General features: G+C 53.1%; 7 protein-coding genes across 7 annotated transcripts; 4 read left to right on the top strand and 3 right to left on the bottom strand.

The window, feature by feature from the left end:
- Positions 1-1,279: 1,279 nt before the first annotated feature.
- PG985_015722 (uncharacterized protein) lies at positions 1,280-2,010 on the bottom strand (the record flags this gene model as incomplete). The annotated part of the gene is made up of 3 exons (XM_066835488.1): positions 1,280-1,375; positions 1,424-1,797; positions 1,977-2,010. The coding sequence occupies 3 exons, from the start codon at positions 2,008-2,010 to the stop codon at positions 1,280-1,282; spliced, it is 504 nt and encodes a 167-aa protein (XP_066676691.1).
- A 982-nt stretch (positions 2,011-2,992) lies between these two features.
- PG985_015721 (acetolactate synthase I/II/III large subunit) lies at positions 2,993-5,190 on the bottom strand (the record flags this gene model as incomplete). The annotated part of the gene is made up of 4 exons (XM_066835487.1): positions 2,993-3,660; positions 3,726-4,739; positions 4,794-4,963; positions 5,030-5,190. 4 exons carry the CDS (start codon positions 5,188-5,190, stop codon positions 2,993-2,995), a joined length of 2,013 nt encoding a protein of 670 aa, XP_066676690.1.
- Positions 5,191-7,147: 1,957 nt separating this feature from the next.
- Positions 7,148-8,463, top strand: PG985_015720 (mandelate racemase/muconate lactonizing protein-like protein; the record flags this gene model as incomplete). Its single annotated transcript, XM_066835486.1, has 4 exons — positions 7,148-7,323; positions 7,380-7,489; positions 7,552-7,663; positions 7,716-8,463. The coding sequence occupies 4 exons, from the start codon at positions 7,148-7,150 to the stop codon at positions 8,461-8,463; spliced, it is 1,146 nt and encodes a 381-aa protein (XP_066676689.1).
- Positions 8,464-8,982: 519 nt separating this feature from the next.
- PG985_015719 (uncharacterized protein) lies at positions 8,983-10,281 on the top strand (the record flags this gene model as incomplete). Its single annotated transcript, XM_066835485.1, has 1 exon — positions 8,983-10,281. One exon carries the CDS (start codon positions 8,983-8,985, stop codon positions 10,279-10,281), a length of 1,299 nt encoding a protein of 432 aa, XP_066676688.1.
- Positions 10,282-10,650: 369 nt separating this feature from the next.
- On the bottom strand, positions 10,651-11,958 carry PG985_015718 (glycerol-3-phosphate dehydrogenase; the record flags this gene model as incomplete). The annotated part of the gene is made up of 1 exon (XM_066835484.1): positions 10,651-11,958. The coding sequence occupies one exon, from the start codon at positions 11,956-11,958 to the stop codon at positions 10,651-10,653; it is 1,308 nt and encodes a 435-aa protein (XP_066676687.1).
- A 2,343-nt stretch (positions 11,959-14,301) lies between these two features.
- PG985_015717 (uncharacterized protein) lies at positions 14,302-17,079 on the top strand (the record flags this gene model as incomplete). The annotated part of the gene is made up of 1 exon (XM_066835483.1): positions 14,302-17,079. The coding sequence occupies one exon, from the start codon at positions 14,302-14,304 to the stop codon at positions 17,077-17,079; it is 2,778 nt and encodes a 925-aa protein (XP_066676686.1).
- Positions 17,080-18,197: 1,118 nt separating this feature from the next.
- On the top strand, positions 18,198-19,878 carry PG985_015716 (uncharacterized protein; the record flags this gene model as incomplete). The annotated part of the gene is made up of 3 exons (XM_066835482.1): positions 18,198-18,530; positions 18,589-19,442; positions 19,497-19,878. The coding sequence occupies 3 exons, from the start codon at positions 18,198-18,200 to the stop codon at positions 19,876-19,878; spliced, it is 1,569 nt and encodes a 522-aa protein (XP_066676685.1).
- Positions 19,879-20,019: the final 141 nt, after the last annotated feature.

The following is a 20,019-nucleotide window of genomic DNA, read 5'->3' as shown; positions in this document are numbered from 1 at the left end:
TCGAACAATCACTAATAAACATTTTTTTTTTCGGTAACTGTTTCATGCGAATGGGGTTCACACAGATAGGCACACTGATATAGGTGGATGTCACCTGTTGCTGCACAGCCGTTCGTCCGGTTTTGATACCCAGCCCATATCCGACCTTTCTGCCGTCTCATGTCAATTGATAGCAGCCATGTTTTGGATGACGGCAGCGGTAGAGTACGATTCAATTCCAGCCATTGACCTAAATCGATGCGTCAATTGCGTTGAGGTTCGTGGAGAATACCTATAGGGTAAATGCTTCGAATAAACATACCTGCCCAAGCGGGATGTATTGATATAACCATGTTCAAGTGGAGGTATCCGGGTCGAGTAATAACGCCTCTGCAGGCTATACCAAGTAGAATGGGTATACCTATTCCAACTTTGAATAAGGCAGCAAGTCAGTTTCCGCCCAGACGGAAGTTCGGCTGATAGACGAATCCTCATAATGTTAGAAGTATCGCGTTATGCTACTAATCATTTAATAACTGACAGGATGTCAAAATCTCTGTCTACCTCTCTTAAGTCGGTGGCATATTACCCCTATCTCATGCCTCTCCCTTGAAATCCAGGCTTCTCGGGTAGAAAAGGGAAGAAGAGGACAATGCCCCTATTGCTCAACGGTAAACAGTCAGGGAAGAAACCACGGCATCATTTCATCCATAAATACTTTCAAACTTGGTGATGGTGTTCTACGTTTTGCAAGTCTACAGGTAGTGGTGAAGCTATACTTGTCCAGCAAGGTGTATCATTCCATACGCAGGGGACATGTGACTTGTTCTTTGCATCACGGCTCTATAGATGGTGATGCATTATGTGTCTAATGATCATAAGTTCTACACTATCACAGGAAAAGATTCAATTCATTACCTCCAGCAGTAACTGAGGATTATCGAGAGACTAGATCAAAAAGATGGTGCTGGTATGGTTTGGATGCCCTGGGTTTTGAGCAAGTTCTACATTTGGCAATACCTGTCTGGCAAGAGAATTCTTATTGAGAGCGCAAACAACATGCAACCCGGCTCGAAAAAAAAAATCAAGGTTGCAAGTTATCCCCTTCACAACTGTTCAGCGTCGCATATCCTTTCACGAAGCACTCTGTGCATATTGCGTGTACCGACCGATCAACCACCCATACGATAAACAGAAGAAAATGCGATTCCCTCAGCAGACAGTACGGCTTCGCCAGCCTCCACCGTCTAACTACGCCGACTCGTCATCATCATCATCATCAGCATCAGCATCAGCATCATTAGAAAATGACGCCTCCAGCTTCGAGTCCCCCCTGCCACTCGGCACGCAGCCCCGATTCGTCACGCTCCTGCGGTCCTCTGCGAGCGCCCGGAAACTAAAGGGAAAGGAAGTTGCCAACTACGGCCCGATGCCCCCGAAAAACGAAAAGTGCAAGAGCAAGTACTACCGCAGGGGCGCGGCCCAAGAGCGCGCCTGCGACCACTGCGACACCGCCGCGGAGAGCTCCGGGCACTGGCGCCCCCTCACCGGCGACGACGCCCTGTCCGAGCACTCGGTCTGGGACCTGGACGAGGTCGACCCGGTGGACCTGCGCGGCGCCGTCTACAGCCTGACGATTTTCCTGGAGCAGGAGAAGAACATCTGCCTGGCGACCATCAAGCTGAAGTACGAGAAGCGGCGGCAGCGGATTCCGAAATGGCTCAAGTTCTCGCGGGGCGTGCTCGACCCCCTCGAGAAGCGCGAGTACGACCGCAAGCGGCGCGAGCTGGACGACCGGCTCCTGAACGAGATCCTGCACTACGAGGCGAGCGTCAAGGCCAGATTTACGGACAGACGGCACTCGGCTCCCGAGGCAAGACCGGCGGAGAGTTTCCTGGGCTGTCGGCGGCAGGTGGGTATAGTGTTTCCCAATTCGATATGATGGTCACGGGGGGGGGGGGTCTGGTACGAAAATTACAGGGGAATGGGCTGCTTACTGTCGTTGGTTGGGTCTGCGATTTCGTTACACATACAGAGAGGGGCAATGTTTACCTACACACCTAATATATAATAATAATGCTGTATGAATGTTGGTTATAATTACTCGTTAAAACACAATCCCAGTTTCGTAAAGATAATAGTAGAAAGTGACATGTGGTGGCTGGGCCACTCAATCCCCACACCCTTTCGGCTGGGTAAAGTTTGTGGAACATGTCATCGTCCATCTCGAAGTTGTCATCGGACCGTCAACCCGCGAATCGTTGTCCCTCTGGATCTCCGTGCGTCAGGGCTGCTTCGTGGAAGGTGCCATTGTGGTCATCTCGTTTGTGACTGATGTGTCTGAGCGGATGGAAATGGGACGGTTGCGCTCGTTGAACAGTTCAGACACTGTTACCCGATAGTTGGCGAATAGGGCTTCTGACGGGCTGCTGGTGCAATCCCCGTTGTTGATTGTGCTCCATCTGTGCTCCCACGTCTTTCCAGTGGGAGCTTGCGGAGATATGAGATAGGGGTAATATGCCCCTCGTTTAAGCAAGAGTCATACCGCCAAGCAGCTTTCCTCTTGGCTGGTGCTCAAGATCCGGGATACATACGATGGAATACAACTTGGAAGCCTCCAGCAGGCCTCTGTACATGTATAAATGTGCATGCCACCGCGGACCAATGATGAAAGAAGCTGGATTGCCTCTTACCTGATGATCTACACCATCCGGATGTTGACTAGAGCGACGAGAGGACATGCCACATTCAGATTGCAAAGTGCGAAGTACTTGGAGCGTTTTGTGAACAATATGATTATTTGATATGCTCATAGGAGCTCCGCCAGACCATTATTTTGACAGATCTCTCGCTCAGGATATATACAGTAACTGCCATAAATGTTGAATGGACTCCCCGATAATTCGCCAAAAACACTTTTTAAAACCCAGAACGCTATGACGTAATGCCACATGGAAATAACAGAAAAAGGAGAACAGACCCGCCTAGAAGTACAACATGGGAGCTGCTTAAGCTATTGATGTAAGCCCTTGGTTCTGTTCTTCATTGTTTCTCTGCGCTTCAGATCGGCCTCGGGATCCCACACAAGGAACTCGTGTAATCCACAGCCAGCAGGAACCATGGGCAAAACGGGCACCTTCTTGTCAGTCATCACCTCCAAGAGGGCGGGGCCGTCCGAGTTGATGAGCCACTTCAGCGCATCCTCCACCTCTTCAGGCTTGATGAGACGGCGGTGCTGCACGCCCATAGCATCTGCCAGCTTCATGAAGTCGGGGTTCTGCTGGTGAGTGTGTGCGTATCGGTCTTCGTAGAAGAGGTTCTGCCATTGCGTGACCATACCCTGCTCCTCGTTGTTCAGAACAATGACCTTCACGCCAATGTTGAACTGGGCGGCCGTAGAGAGCTCGGTGAGAGTCATATTGAAAGACGCATCGCCATCAATGTCGATGACAAGAGCGTCGGGTCGGGCCACCTTGGCGCCAATGGCAGCCGGCAGACCGAATCCCATAGTACCCAGACCACCAGAGCTAATCATGGTTCGCGGGTGTCGCCACCTGAAGTGCTGAGCGGTCCACATCTGATGTTGGCCAACACCAGTTGCAATGACCACCTCATCTTTGCGGTCGTTGGTCAAATCACTAAGCTTCTCGATCAAGGCCTGGGGCTTGATCGTGCCACTCGCTCGGTACGGTTGAAGTTGCTCATCGGCCACTTCTCCTTCCAGCCCCTAATCTGGTCGAACCAACCCTGACGTTCACTCATGGTTCGCGTCTCCAGGTGCGGCATCAGCTGTGCCAAGTTCTCGGCAACGTCGCCTTCTACCGCTTCTGTGGCCTGGACGACCTTGTTGATGTTCTTGGGAAGAATGTCGAAGTGGACAATTCCGCCGCGACCTTCGGCAGCAGCAGCCTTAGCTGCAGGGGCGAACTTGGCGATGTTGAGCGTGACGCGATCGTCAAAGCGAGCACCCAATGCGATGATGAGATCGGATTCCTGCATAGCCATGTTGGCAAAAGCGGATCCGTGCATACCAAGCATGTAGAGGGACTTCTCGTCAAGCTCGTCGAAGGAACCAAGACCGTGCAGGGTAGTCGTCACAGGGATGGAGGACTTTTCGGCGAACTCTTTCAGGAGTGCCGGGCCGTTGCCACTAACCATACCCTGGCCAGCGTAGATAACAGGCTTCTTAGCCTTGTTCACGAGCTCAGCAACGCGGCGCAGAGATACGTTCAACTGCTTCTGGGTCATATCCATAGCGGCGCGCGATGCCGCGCTGGGAAGAGCGGGGAGGGCCGTCTCGGTAGGAATAGCCTTCCTGAGAATGCTAGCGGTGACATCCTTGGGCAAATCTACCAGAACAGGTCCGGGACGTCCACTAGTGGCAATCTCAAAGGCCTCGTTTATGCGCCTGGGGAGCTCGGCCACGTTCTTGACCATGACGTTCCACTTGGTGCAGGCACGCGAAATACCAATAACGTCGGCCTCCTGGAAAGCATCGCTACCGATAGCTGTGGTTACGACCTGACCGCAGAAAACAACCAGGGGTGTGCCGTCAGAGAGAGCATCTTGCATGGGGGTAATGACGTTCGTGGCGCCGGGCCCCGAAGTGACGAGAACGACACCAGGCTTGCCCGAGGCGCGGGCATAGCCCTCAGCCATGTGTCCAGCACCTTGTTCGTGTTTCGGGAGGATAAAGTCGAAATGTTTGGAGTTGTAGATGGCGTCGAAAACAGGAAGAATGGCACCGCCAGGGTAGCCAACTGCGATTCGTTAGATTGCTTGTACGGGGACGAGGTGAATATTGGTGTACATACAGACGTGCTTGACACCCTGTCGGAGCATCATCTCGTGGAAGATCTCTCCACCACTCTTGCCAATGAACGACTCGTCCATCTCGGGAACCCGAGGGTTCACGAGGGGTTGCACATGGCTGCCATCCTTGGTGTCGGCTGTGTTGAAAGCGGGTGCGGGTACCTCGCGGGAACTGCATTAGGTAATTTGACGTCAGTATAAGTTTTTACACGATGACGACTTGGTCGGGGCAACATACACAGCAGCAGCTGTCGTCTGGCTTCTCACGCCAGTCGGGGCCTTCTTGGAATTCACCGCAGACACGGCCGCCGACGAGGTGAAGAGGCGCTGTTGGCACTGGGTGCGCGAAACCTGAGCCAAGGCCCTGACGGCCCTGGAGGCTTGCCTAGTTCGCATCATGGTGGGCGGTTGTGCTATGCTGTGCTGTGCTAAATAGACACAATGGGGACCAGCAGCAAGAAGGAAAAAATGTCAAAATCCGGAGACGCAACACAACTTTAGCTTTTCAGACGTGACTCTCTTGAACCCGGGGTGACGGAAGGGAAATAAATAGCTGTGGCGGGTGGGAAAAAGTAAAGAACTAGGGGACCTAGAGGTATGAGTCGAATAAACCGAACCACGCCTACGGCCGCCGTAGTGAAAGAGGGTGTGCGAGTGCGGTAGACTGCAGAAATACCACGTCCGCGGCAACGGAGCTTGAAAAAAGAATTGAAGTGCGCTGATTCGTCAGAGCCGCTGTGGGGTAAGGCCCCTCCAGGGGATTGCGCAGGTTGCTGCATGCACGAGCTCCAGCCGGCTGTGGCGATATCGGCTTATTCGACCAGTGACTTGCTGCGACATCGATTGAATTTCGTCTGGAAATTCAATTTATTAAAATACATGCAGCGAGACTGACAACAAGGCAAGGGGTAACATATTGACCAATTCCAGTGGCATTTGTTCGATTCGTCGTGCCGAAAATACAGGTATTATTCACTTCATGGTGGTACAGCTCCAATTGAAAGCGCATCTGCAATCACTGGTTCTCAGGTTAAGTGAGTCTCTGACGACATTGGTTAGGTCGGTAGCCGTGAAGGTTCCATGGCCGGACTGATATTTTCAACCCTCCTCAATTTTGATGTGAATGCAGTCAGTCTCGCCCCCGACCCTCTGCCTTGCTTATTGGCATCTACTGTAGTAACAGACATGGAAGACAGAGATTCCTAGGGGTCCTGCGACTCCTGCCTGTCAAACTGAATCAAAATCTGCAGGGCCATGCCTGAAATCTAGATGCCGCCCTAAAACTTTGATCGCCTCTAAGTTGGCGCTATCGTTTTTCTGCCTTCTAGCCAGCTTTGCGCCACCTTCTTTTCCCTACTGCCTACTTGCCAAATTCGCCTTGAAATGGATGGGCTGCTACGACCGGAATTCCTTTCCGGTCGTATGCTACAGTACCTATCCTCCTACAGTACATACTTTGATATCTCTAATTGCTTATGTATATACATACTAAACCATAGTACACGTGGTTTTTAAAGGGGACCCCGGAGCTACCTACCGTTATATGTACTGTAGGCATGCTTCAGCACGTGTCATATGCAGAAGACAGTAGTCACCCATGGCTCAATGGAATATCCATCTCGTAGATGCGTCTTGAGCCCCTCGCTTGTACTACGTATAGGCCAATGCTACGTCGAGACACGGATTCTGTGCCTACATACGTATCGCTCATCCAAACAGCGGCCCAAAGAGGGCACGTTCTACAGGGCATTTGGGTTTTAAAGCGCTGCATGCAATCTTTTTGCTCCCTGCTCTTAGTCTCTGCCCCGTCACCTGTCCAACTTGCAGCGAACAGGGTTACCAGACTCCAGATCGGAGGTTGCCATGCAGGGTTTCCTTGACTCCATGCCTCCCTCATACGGAAAGCGGCGGGTCGCCGATACGTCTTATCTGACCACCACGGCAGAGAGAGATAGGAAGAGATGCTTGACTTGTGCATCAGCCTCATTAGGGGGCAATTATGGCCAAGCGTCAATTGCAGGAGGAAATATATAGGTGATGCGTGCCCAAAGACTATGTACGAGTTGGAATCCCGATTTTGGCGCACGTCGGATGAGTCTGGCCAATCACGTTAGTCTATTAAATCCCAATTCGGAAAAGGCAGCATGAGAATCCACCCTCTCCACGTTGACACGACCCCGCGGTTTGTCGTTCCCCGAACCGAAAATCCCCATCGAACCACAACGCAAAGCCAGCCCCGCAGAACACCATCATCGTCTTATATACGAGGGGAGAATGTAATTGACTCTCACAACTTCATCATTAGAAAATGTGAATATTTACTTGAGTAATCTTGACTTTTTGGTTATTACGAAACATGGGCAAGATTGCAAAGATCGAATACTTCCGCGTGCCGCCTCGATGGCTGTTTGTCAAGACCACGGACGACTCGGGCGTTGCCGGGTGGGGCGAGGCCTCGCTCGAAGGCCACACCCAGGCAGTGGAAGGTTGTCTTGAGTCTTGGGCTACTCGCTACGTTGGACTAGACGCAGAGTTAGTATCGAAGCTTCCAATGAAAATGCTGCATCGATACGCTAATGAATATATAGTGACATCGAGCACATCTGGCAGTTGTCGTACCGCGGAGGGTTCTACCGAGGTGGCCCGGTGCTCATGAGCGCACTGTCTGGCATCGATATCGCCTTATGGGACCTAAAGGGTAAGCATCTATTGGAATCGTAAATGACAACGTTGGGAAACGATTTGTTGACAAGTCTCTAGCGAGGAAGCTGGGTGTGCCGATCTATCAGTTGCTCGGGGGCAAGATTCGCGATAAGTTGCGAGTCTACGGATGGATAGGGGGTGACAGGCCCGGTGACGTTGAGGAGCAAGCGTGTGTACCATGGAGTCCGTCCAGGTGTTATGGTAGCTAACTCGATTGGCAGCAAAGCACGCATTGCACAAGGCTTTGATGCCATCAAAATGAACGCAACGGAAGACCTGGGCTGGCTCGACTCGCCCAGGAAGCTGGACGAGTGCGTGGCACGGGTGAAAGCAGTCAAGGCATTGGGAATCGATGCAGGCGTCGATTTCCATGGCCGGGTGCACAAGCCCATGGCGAAGCAGCTAATAACGAAGCTCGCCCCCCATGAGCCCCTTTTCGTAGAAGAGCCATTGCTGTCCGAGAACATCGGTGGCATCAAAGACCTCGCCGGTCTGAGCAGCGTACCCATCGCCCTTGGCGAACGACTCCATACCCGATGGGATGTGAGGCCCTTCATGGAGGCTGGCTGTGTGGACATCCTCCAACCCGACGTATCCCATGTAGGTGGCATATCGGAGATGCGTCGGATCGCATCGATGTGCGAGACCTACGATGTGGCCTTGGCACCCCATTGCCCTCTGGGGCCCATCGCGCTTGCAGCTTGCGTCCAGGTTGATGCAGTATCCGCCAATTTTGCGATCCAGGAGATGAGTTTGGGGATCCATTACAATGTCGGAGGGCAGGACCTGAAAAGCTACACCAAGAACCCGGAGATCTGGGATGTTGAGACGGGGTATATCAAGCTGCCGATGGGACCTGGGCTGGGAATAGAGATCGACGAGGATCAAGTCCGCAGTCTATCCAAAGAAGCCAAGGCGTGGGTCAGCCCAACATTCTCGGGCCCTGACAAGGAATTGAGGGAGTGGTGATGCGACAGCGTGTGTGATGCTACGGTTTTCGTTCCCTTGGTCTTTTTCCTTCTTTGAATGCCTTTTATTGGACCACCTTGCTTGAGTATTACAAAGAATTTGGACCAATGTAGCTACATTACTTCGACCTGTCATGGTTAGTTGGGTAGAAACATCGAGCGTGTTGATCGCTGCATTGCGATACGAATCCATGTGAACAACATAACGGAAGCGTATAAAACGGATAGTCGAGATACCATGTCAGTGTGTTTTATGTAAGTTGATATGAATTCTTAGTGAAATGGGTCCAAAATATCACATTTCATTAGCTCTGTTGCATGATACTTGTGCTATCAAAATGGCCCGAGTCATCCGGGCCGCTGATTAATCAAAGCTTCGGTCTGGATCGATGTTATCTAATCGCCCAGATCCATATTATTATTGATGTAATCCTCCAGGCATCATCCATCCAATTTGTCTTTGTAACGGATCGCCATCCTCACTTGAGACAACCTATCAGACATGGCATCATCTCCGATAATGGATTGCAAGTCCGCCGGCATCCAACAGGCCTGCAAAGCCGTCCGGTGCGTCCAGGACTTGCGTGCGCTGTCTAGCAAAGACACCACCCCATCATATCCGCCCATCTCCAGCATACCCAGAACCTCTCCGGAGCGACTTGCGCAAGCCTCCCCGGACAACGACGGCAAAGATCCGTCATCCCCTAAGAATGCCCGGACCTACCTATACCTCGCCTACGGCTCCAACCTGTCCGCCGAGACCTTCCTAGGCGTCCGCGGCATCCGCCCCCTGTCCAAAGTCAACGTCTCGGCCCCGGCCTTCGACCTCACCTTCGACCTGCCGGGCATTCCGTACCGCGAGCCGTGCTTCGCCAACGTCGCGCCGCGCAAGCACCTCCCCGACCCTCCCAAGCCCCCGCAACGACCGCCGCAGTTCCCTCCTCCACCATCTGCCAAGCGTAGCGACGACGATGACATCGAAAAGGCCGGCATGTTCCCCTCGCTGCCACCGCGCGCGCCCACCTGGTCCAAGGGCCTCATCGGCGTCGTGTACGAGGTGACACCCGAGGACTACGCGACCATCATCCGGACCGAGGGCGGCGGCGCGGGCTACCTCGACGTGCAGACGCCCGTGGTGGCGCTGCCGGCGCCCATCACGGTGCCGGAGAAGCCGCCGATCCCCGAGCTGCCGCGCCCGTTCCTGGCGCACACCCTCTACCAACCGCGGCTCCCCGATGCGCCGCCCGACAACGACGACGGCGACAATGAGCGAGAGCAAAACCATAACGACGATGACGACGATAACGCACCCGACAAGCCCAAGAATAAGTGGTGGTACAAGTTCGTCGCGCCCGTGCGCCGGCCCGAGCCCGACTACGCCCAGGCCAGCGCGCGCTACCTGAAGCTCATCACGGACGGCGCCGCGGAGCACGCCCTGCCCGACGACTACCAGGCCTACCTGCACCGGCTGCAGGCGTACACGATCACGCGGCGGCGCCAAGAGGTGGGCAAGTGGCTCTTCTCGCTGCTGTGGCTGCCCTTCTTCATGGCGGTCATGTGGTTCGGCCGGCTGGTCTCGGACAAGGACGGGAACATGCCGCGCTGGATGGCCGTCACGATGGTTGTTCTGATGAACCTGATGTGGATGAGCTACGATGCCGTCTTTGTCAAGTTGTTCGGCGACGGGGAGAGGACGATGGAGGATGACGATGACGGCGATGATGGGGAGAGGGTCGCTACGAGGAGGCGGAAGAACCGTTGGCTGCAGTTGGAAGGCGGGACGCTGAATGAGAAGAATCGGCTGCTGAGCGACTGGTAGAACTGGCATTGGCCAGATGCCCGTATGAAGATTTGTATTTGTAGTTTGTAGCCTTGTGGATTTCAAATTTGGCCTCGAAGGATGTGAGAATTGAAACGTCCATTGCTTCCCCTGGAATAGGAGACCACTCCAAATTACATTCGCTGGTTATATTGTGCGCTTGGTCATTGCGGATTTGAACTCGTTAATATAAGTTTTCTAAACCTTGCCAGCCTATAAGTGCAGTTACCGCAACCAGTGTTTGTGCTGAGGGTATCATTGCTCGTCTTTCGATCTATTATAAGATCACGCCGCCCCATCCTAGCCGTCCCTCCGAAACTCCTGTCCTGTATATATATCCCAGTCCATTCCTTTTTTCGTGGTACCTCTTTAGTTCCTGCGCTTGTTGATCAACTGCAACAGATCCTGGTAGGTGTTCTTGCCCTCGATGATATCGTTGACCGCAGTGAAGAGCGGGTAGTCCTTCTCCATGTTGTGGACCTTCAGGAAGCTGTGTACCTCCATCGCCGTCGTGGTGCCTTGCAGCTTCTGGCCGTTCAGCTCCTTCGCCTCGATTTCAGCCACGCTGACGCCCTGCTCGACGGCATGGCTTGCGCACCGGAAGTTTCTTCCGCTGCTGCAACTGGTAATCAGATCGGCCACGCCCGCACTCTCGATGGTGAACGTCTCCGGTTGTACCGTCTCCTTGAAGAACTCCTTGCCGAACTTGATCATCTCGAGCAGACCTCGTCGCACAATCTCCGACTTCGCGTTGTCTCCAAGTCCCAGGCCCACAACGAAGCCGGCGCCCAACGCAACGATGTTCTTGAGGGCACCGCCCAGCGAGACACCGGCCACGTCGGACACCATGCTGACGAGGAAGTAAGGGCGCTCGAACAGGGTCTGGAACGTCTCGTGGTCGAGAGGGGGGTATTCGGAGGGCACGGGCACGAGCTTGGTCTTGCTGGTACGGCCGCGGGCGTCCTTGTGCTGCATGCCCTCGAGCGGAGTGATGCTCAGGTTGATATCTGGGTCGGTGGCCGAGCTGCGGATCGGGGTCGTGGCGCGGGGGGACGGGTTGCGCGAGCTGTCCATGGGCGGGGGGTCGTAGGCGATGGTCGTGCCGCACCACTTCTCGGCGGCGATTTCGGAAGCGATGTTTGCGCCGCTCAGGGCGCCACAGTAGATACCCAGGCCATCGCCTATCCATTCAGAGAAGAGGGAGATGCCCTCATCTGTGACGTGTACACCCTTGATGCAAGAGATTCCTCGGGCGAATGGCACGATCTTGCCCTTGATCTGGGCCGACACCCGGTCGATGAACTGATGGGGGAGGTTGAAGATCAAAATGGAAGAGTCCTTGACGGCATCAACCACTGAGGGGTTGGCAATGAGGTTGCTGGGAAGCTTGATGCCAGGCAGGTACTTGACATTCTCGTGGTACTTGTTGATGACGTCTGTGAGCTTCTGGGGCTGGTCGCCCACAGACTCGTCGTAGTGAGGGGAGTCCTTGGAAATTACGACATCCTCCTCATACACCCACATGTGCACCTCGGGCTCGAAGATCTCGGGGTGCTCCTTGGTGTTCTCGGCGACGATCTTGGAGATGGTCGAGCCCCAGTTGCCAGACCCAATGACGGTCACCTTGTGCCGCTTCTCGTGGGCCTGGGCCTGGGTTGAGAGGAAACCAGGAGACATGGTGACGGAAAAGGAGCGGCGAAACTGATATCTAGTAGTAAGACGCCTTTGGTATGGTGGGGAAGAGCCGTGAAGTGTCCGAAGGTGGGCAGATGCGGTGCGGAAAAGGTGGGATGAGCGAGCGGTTGCTACAGGGGCCGGATAGCGAATCAAGATATGCATCAATACAGACTTCTGACAGGAAGCAAGACACCTTCTCTCCTTTATAAAAGCCGGAGGCTACAGTAGCTCAGGTGCACAGGTGCTCAGGTGCTCAGGCAGGTGCTCCAGTACGGTCGCACAGCTACGAGTAGAATGCTGAAGTTCTTTCTCCAGTCTGCCAGTCTGGTTGGTCTTGGTACTTGAGATGTGGATGCGAACCCTTGCCAATCAATTTCTCGGCCGAGGACTCTTTTTTTACAGCCTAGGCACTTGGGATGTAGATTGGCACTTGCCTCCATTGATTGTCCCTCCTTCTGCCCTCTCGTCCAAGAACCCAGGAGAAGCATGGATTCAGCTGCTACTTTAGCACCAGATTCCCACCCGTTCGTTCGTTGAGTACGAAAACGATGGGCCAATCCGCGGTCTTTGCATGACGCAAATCCCAGATAAGCTCCAAGACAGACAGGCACTTGACCGCCTACCGGTTCTGGCCAGCTCTTTACTGTACTGCTCTAGACTCTAGAATCTGCATTGGCAGAGTCGCAAGGCCTCGACTATCACTGCCTAGGGCGGGAATGTCATATTCTCAGATGACAGCGGCCAAGTTCGGCCGTTGTCCAATGTGCCGAGGAGGCGCATCGCGGCTTCTGATCAGAACCAGGTAGTTCTGCTGGTTGCGTGGTGTGCTGCTCCATAAAGGTCCAGCGATCTCGTTACATCCCGGACCAGGATCGAGGCTCTGTCCGTAATTGTCAAATGCGACACATGTGAAAGCACTTTCCTACACACCGTTCCTAAAGCCCGGTTCATCATAACGCCGTTTGCGTAGTTTACCTATAGACTAGGTAATGCGATTATTAGAGTCATATTCTTCTCCAATCCAAACCCGAGACGGTTTCTTCTCAGATCAATACTTATTATTGAACAACTGCTTCACTGTTTGTTCACAGCGATGACCGTTCCCCCGCCCCCCTGTACAACTACTGCTGGCAATTACCTACCCACCGAACCCCAGATGACAAAGGTGGCACGACCAAAGTCAATTGCTGGATCATGACGAACGAAGATGATGGAACATGCTTGGTGCAGTACTATATACTAGACTACCGTTGGATCTAATCGTCGCAGCCCGGCAGATCCCATCTTTACTGTCATCGAAGGCAAGCAAGTCATCAATTGATTGACGGAGAGGGGCCGCCCGTCTGTGCCTGTGCTTTTTTGCTCGTGCTGCTCGCGCTCCTCGTGCTGCGCGTGCTTAGGAAGAAGTGGATTTGGAAGAACGAACCCGACCGTGACGCGGTTCGCTATAAACTCCACTAAAAAGTCCCCCAGTATCAACAATAGGCGACCCATTCTCTACCAAACTGAGCAAGCTGAGGGTTACCACCGCCCTTTTCCCACGGCCAAGCGCGACTGGATCACCGCCTTACATATATTTCAATCATAACGTGTTCATATTGTTTAATAGCCCGATTTGGGTCTTTTTGGATTTTGTGTATTGTTTTATGCAGCGACAATCGGTTTGTGAATCGCAATTTCAATCAACATCGCGACTACAGGACCATGCAGATGTACTTGCCTTGCCCTGTCGCACACGGCATGCAGCTTCCCATTTGACCACCCAATCCGCAAACGGCCAGCAGCAGCGCCTGCCGCCACTCCCTTACCACCAATCAACGAGGAAATGAATGTCGAGCAGTGTCGCAAAGCCTCAGCAGAGGCCCTATCTGGAACCGGAAATCGCAGCATCGGCCCAACCCTCGCAAGTCGCGCCCACGAGAGAAAGGCATTGCTACGGACCGACTCCAAAGAAAAAGAATCCAACAAGCAGGCGGGGGAGCCGCACGCACACACCCACTCCCACGCGCATCATCACCATCACGCCTCCTCTCCCGCGAACTACGGAAACCCTACGCCACTACGCACGCGTACGCGCTCCAGCCTAAGTTCTTTCTCGCAAAGTCGGGCCTCCGCCGGCACGGACTCGCCTCGCATCCCTCGACCCAAGAGCACAGGACCTACCGTATCGCATTCATATTTGCGCCGCCGCTCTTCTACCCAACATAAATCACCAATGCCACCCGGCTCCACCCCCCCGAACGGCGGCCGCTGGGGCTGGCGCAAGCCTGGAATCTCGCCAAGGCCACCGACGACGGTCATGGCCAGGGCGACGAGACGTTCGATCTGAAGAATGCCTTCGACATGGCAAAGGCGGAGGCAGATGGAGTCAGGCTGGGCTCGCCTAGCCCGGCTCCTCGGCCTCAAAGGATAGGCAAAGATCCGCAAGAGCTGGGGTCCGTTCGCAATGCTGGACGAGATCTCGGCCAGCAGCTTAAGAAGTTCGACCGCAATCACCACCTCACGAACGGCAGTAATTCTTTCAGAGGGCTTTTCTCAAGGAGGAATAGTATCGGGCCCAAGGTGACGGAAACCGCAAATGCCCTCGCTGCCAAGACGAGCGACGGCGACATGCAAGAGGCCCAAGGGCCATACGGAGCAAGTCAGGAAGCTCACTCGAGAAAACAGTCATCGGAAAGCCTCCTTAGCGAGGAGGACTACCACAGGTTCTCGCCCCTGCCTTCTATTGAACCCAGCCGGGTCGATGCAGAGCGGTCGTCTCCGAGCAAAAACCGTTTAAGATTCTCTCCCCGGAGAAGCTACAACTCTCCCAGCAAGAACCGACCGAGCCTTTCCCCCGAGAAAAGCTACAACTGGCAGCTCGATGCCGACTTCACTGCTGGCGACTTGCAGATCTCTGATAGTCCGCGCATTAAGGCTGCAAAGACAGATGAGCGCGAAGCAAACCGTGCTTCGCCCAGTGGAAGCTCTCATGCATCGGACAGTCCCAGCGGTCGCCGCAGCGATGCCAGGTTAGAACAAATTCGACAGCGAGAGATTGAGGCCGCCGGAATCGAGTTCCCCGAAAGCGATGAAAGTTTTCCCCGGAAAACCAATCGGCGTTTGGATGAGATCAGAGCACGGGAGATGGAAGCCAGATCCAAAAGAGCTGTCGCGACAAGTAGGCTCGACGAAATCCGCATTAAAAACTCGGAAGCCCGGTCAGAGTCGCAATCACCGGAATTGGGGAAAAGCACATATCAACACCCTTCACATAGAGCTTCATTTGATGGGTTCGATGCTGCCAAAACAAATGGTGGGGATGCGATCAGGAATGGCTCCTTCACAGCATCAAGGAACCTCAACGGAAACCACCCCGACAAAGCTTCCGACCCTGAGACACGTAAGGACTTGTCTAGAAACGATTCCTACGATCTACTGCGTCAACTTGCACGAGCGACAAGCGCAAGTCCTTCCCCTCCCAACACAAAAAACACACAGGAACTACTCTGGCAAGAGCCGGTCATCAGGCAAGAGCCGATTATCAAGCAGGAGCCTCAAGAGCCTCCAGAAAAAGAAACCAGCAGGCCGCGCTTCCTGCGCAGTCTGAGGAATCCAGAAGCTAAGGGCTTTAGAGAAAGACTATCTGTTGGTTTCGCTGGACTGCGGAACAATCTATCTAGCGACTCCCTGTCAGAGAAACGACGTATTAAGACGACGTCGGAGCCTGACCCGGTTGATCGCATTCAAGCCGAGATGAACCTCTTCGCGCCGCAGGACAACTACTCGGAAAAGGGTTCCGTTCGTGCTCCTTCGCCAACATCCTCAACCACGAGCGAGGAGGAAACACCACGCCAGAACCACATAATTGATCCCCTAAGTCAACCGACTCCGCGCGTCACTGGAGCCTACGTAGACACGCCAGCGACCGTCAGAGTTAAGACCGAAGATGGTGCCGTGCCTGAGAAGGCCCCAGAAGCTAAAGGCTCACTGGCCTCTAGGCTGCTTTTTGGTTCTCGATCCCGTGCATCCAGCAAGAGCGATTCGGAGCCTAAGGAGCCCGAAGTCAAGCAGGAAGGCAATATCAAGCAGGAAGAAAGTAAAAGTGACGGACTGGGCAGAACCGGAAGAGACGGCTCGAAACCTGCTTCACGACGCGCACGTTCGACCTCACGGCGGCGCCGGCCCTTGATCAATACCGCCAAAATCCCCACACCGTCAGAGGACCTCCGGGCTATTCTTCGTCACAATCAGATCGATGACTCAACCCTGGATGATGCAGAGTTCGACCGGTTGCTCGCTGGTGCCAACCTGGATCATGATGCACTTGAAAAGGTTGTTAGTGAGACCATTCAAGCAGTGGATGAAGCCTCAGGTGCCTTCAACTCCGCAGAGCGAGAGGAAGAGCTGGAACGACAACGGATAGAACGCATGAGTAAATCGCTCAAGACAGGTCTTCTCAGTATACGCTCTGCGAAACAAGGCATCGAGCGTCTCGAGGGCAAGGTGGCACAGTCCGAGCACCAGATACCACCGAACCTGGCTGCCGACCTGGGAAAAACCGACAGTTGGATAGCCCCAACTTTTCAACCGTACAGCGATAGCGCCATGCATCTTCCGATTCCTCGTCTCTACCGCCGAGAACCTCGCTTTGCCTTCACACCTTTTGGTTTATTGAGCTTCATATTCCTCACTTGGTATACCCTGGAGTCTGCTTTTTGCTTCTTGTATGTGCCAGACTATGAGTGCACACCAAGCGTGCCTTGCGACTGGTCGCCCCACGAGCCATACTTCCCCTATGCCATGCCGTTCATGCTCGACGAATGGACGACTGGCGGAAAGGGTCGTGAGCTCGCGTGGCGCGTTGGCGAGGAGGTTGGCGATCTAGCGGCCGAAGTAGCGGATTGGATTTCTGGTAACGACTTTACGAAGAGAGAGGTCATGTATATGGATGCGTGGGAAAGGAAACGGCACTGGAGGCGACTGAGGAAGAAAGGCTTGGTGAAGAAATGGGTCGCACCCCCTGAGTATCGCGAGAAAATCAAGAGCTGGATGGCGGCCTTCCAGGCGAGGGAACGTGCGCGCGAGACCGGAGACGATTGGGACTACGAGATGACGTTTAGCGAGGACGAAAGTCTGTAATGGCTGTCCGTAGGTACATATATGTACTTACTTGGGCAAGAAGACACGGCAGAAGCGCCCTTCATCATTCAGCGTTGATGGAGGAGGGGGTTTTCATCTAGCATTGGCACGGCGTAGGATACCAAACAGTTGCAATTGCTTACAGAGAGGATAGTTCGTTTGGCAAGGCGTTGGCGGCATAGTTTATAAGCACGTGTTACATGCAGCTTCAGACATAAACATCAATGTCAAATACCAAATACCGATTTCACAGATACTATTGTTACTGGTGACAGGTTGGGATATCAGCGTCCATGGTTGTATGCGATTATTACGCCCAGCTGGTTTGAAACTACTTAAAATATCAGGGCCAATGGACAACGGAACTACTACCCCAAACCTGGACGCCCTCCAAGTCTGTTGGGGCAGTTTCGCTACTGCCGACCTTCAGAAGCGGGTCTCTTGCCCCCTTTTTGTCGTTGGGGGAAGCAGAGCAATAATATGGCGGCGACGTGCTGCACTCCCGACATAGCGCAGCTTTGATGACCTCATGAAAAGGAGGCACACTGCACTCAATCGAGAAGAAAGATAGAATCGGACTTACTGCTTAACCTGAGCAACATGGACCTTGAGTTAACTAGCAGCAGAAGAAGCTTCGTCAAGAATCCACTGAGCTTGGGCAGAACCCAACGGATTCAAGACGGCATGTCCCCCCGTGCAACTGAGTACCACTTGATAGTGTATATATCAATATCATCAGATTCAGGATGATATTGGTATATCGAAATAACTTCCATGGTATCAATATTGAAGCTAAGTCCGGCGTGGTAGAACTTCCAGCAGGGATTTCAGCAAGGAAGGAAGGGGCGATGTGACCCAGGCCGTGACTGCCAGTCTTGCTCAAACCTACGTTTGTACAAAGCACATAACTCCAGGTCTGATAGCTATTCCAGAAACTTAGGCCGGGTCTATTCTGCTTGGCCGCATCAACATCTTCTCGTAGACCTCGTACAGAGCCAGGAGGCTGCTCACAAGAATCGATTTCTGAACTCTGTTCCCAATTTCCATCGAGACCAAATGTTTACATAAATCGGCAGTCGCCCAAATTGACGCCCCACGTTTTGAGGCCACTTTACAACATGGGTTCGGCATTTCCATCTATCCAATCATTCTTCCAGAGGGAGGTGAGGTGCAGAAACGAGGAAGGGCAGCCAACAACTTCTGGTGTCCCACGAGATGGTTTCACGTCATCTGAAGTGGACGCAGTCCTTGATCCCCTTTCAGCTCCCTGGACCCCAAACAGACTCTATGAGAAGCTGCCCATCGCCCAACTCCAGACTGGCCCACGGAACTACGAGATTGCAGGCCGCATTGTCAACCACTCGCGCTTGATGCCAGGCCAGAGCAGCCAGACAGGCGATGAGGACATACAGCAGTACCTCATCGTAAGCGACGGCAGCGCTGGAATTGCGGTACGAAAATATTCCACTTCATTCATTCATATGACCATCAATCTCATCCTCGATTTAGGTCAAAATTTTCTACGGAAAGCCGTATCATCATACCCCCATCCTCGGTCAGCGCGTGACCATCTGGTCTACTTATCTCAGTCACGCCAAGAAAGGAGATATAGGCCACATTCCCCTTGTGCATTGTTCGACAACAGTCTACCCTGGCCGCAATCAGGCTGCACACATTGCCTTCCATCAAGACCCTCCGGATAGTGAAGAGGCATCTCTGATAAGAGCGCCCCTGGAATTTGACCCAGAGACACCGGACGATCTACGAGGGTTGATGACCCTTAGATCTTTCCTAGACGCAGGGTTCGACATGGGAGACGGTAGAGTATTGGTATGCGTCAAAAGCGTTGGTCCTCGCAAATTCGTTCAACCCAAGAACCGCAATACTCCACAGGGTCTGGTTGAGGTTGGGATATTCGACGAAACCGCCACGTCCGTCCTCACACTTTGGGGTGCCCAAACCGACTCTGCGCAGAGCTGGAGGCCTAGTCGAACTACCCTGCTTATTTCAAGTCCTTCATATCGACGAAGAGGTCACGAGGACGAGATAATGTCCATAGGGATCAAGTATAGCACTATGATCGAGGTCGACCCGGATTTTCCAGCTGTGCACTGGTTACACAGGAAAATCACCCGCATGATGAAGATGGACTCCATCGTGACGCCTTTTCCAGAAGGGCTATGGGACATTGAGACCACTGTACAGGGGCCAGCCAGGGTGCTTTTTACTTTGTCTGAAGTCGAAGAAGCGGTTCGCCAATCCGGAGGTCAGTGTGCAGATTTTAATGGCAAGGTCAGCGTCATTATCCTTGGCATGAACTTGATGGATCTCTGGAGAGACGTGAAAACATATTGCAATAAATGGTACGATTGTTACACCACAATACGATGAAGTATAATACTGATGAAGCATTCAAGCTGCGGTAGCCCAATGTACGCCAATATACCATTTGCTGTGTGCAAGGGATGTGGTGTTCAGCGCGAGTTATTGCCAAACCCTGGAATCATCGGCAACATGGTTGACGAAAGTGGTACGATGAAAGCCTCGAAGCTGGTATGGCACGAAGATGCATGGAATCAGCTGCTGTACGGCAGTTCGTCCGAAGAAGACAACATAACTGCCATCGACAATGAGTCTGCTGGAGCGAGCTTCCCAGGCCGACTTGAGAGGAATGTCAAGACACTGAACAAGAATGATCTTCAAGGTATTGAGAATCGACTGTTATACTCTCGTGTAACTTTGACGTTCGGGTGGGCTGAAGACTTGGAGAGATTGTGTATTATGTGGGCGGAATGGTGAATCTTAAGTTACACGTGCTATCTAAGGAACGAAACAACGGCGAGAGGGAACGGCGTCATATCATGGGATCTGTTTTTATTACCAAAGAGCTATCAATGAAAAAGACTACGATGTTAGCTAAATCTAGCACCTAGCTGTTTT

Source organism: Apiospora marii, assembly GCF_038362585.1.
Source record: "Apiospora marii strain CBS 49790 chromosome Unknown utg000013l_segment0_segment0, whole genome shotgun sequence".
In the NCBI taxonomy this organism is placed as follows: domain Eukaryota; kingdom Fungi; phylum Ascomycota; class Sordariomycetes; order Amphisphaeriales; family Apiosporaceae; genus Apiospora; species Apiospora marii.
This window is presented reverse-complemented; position numbering and strand designations above follow the sequence as displayed.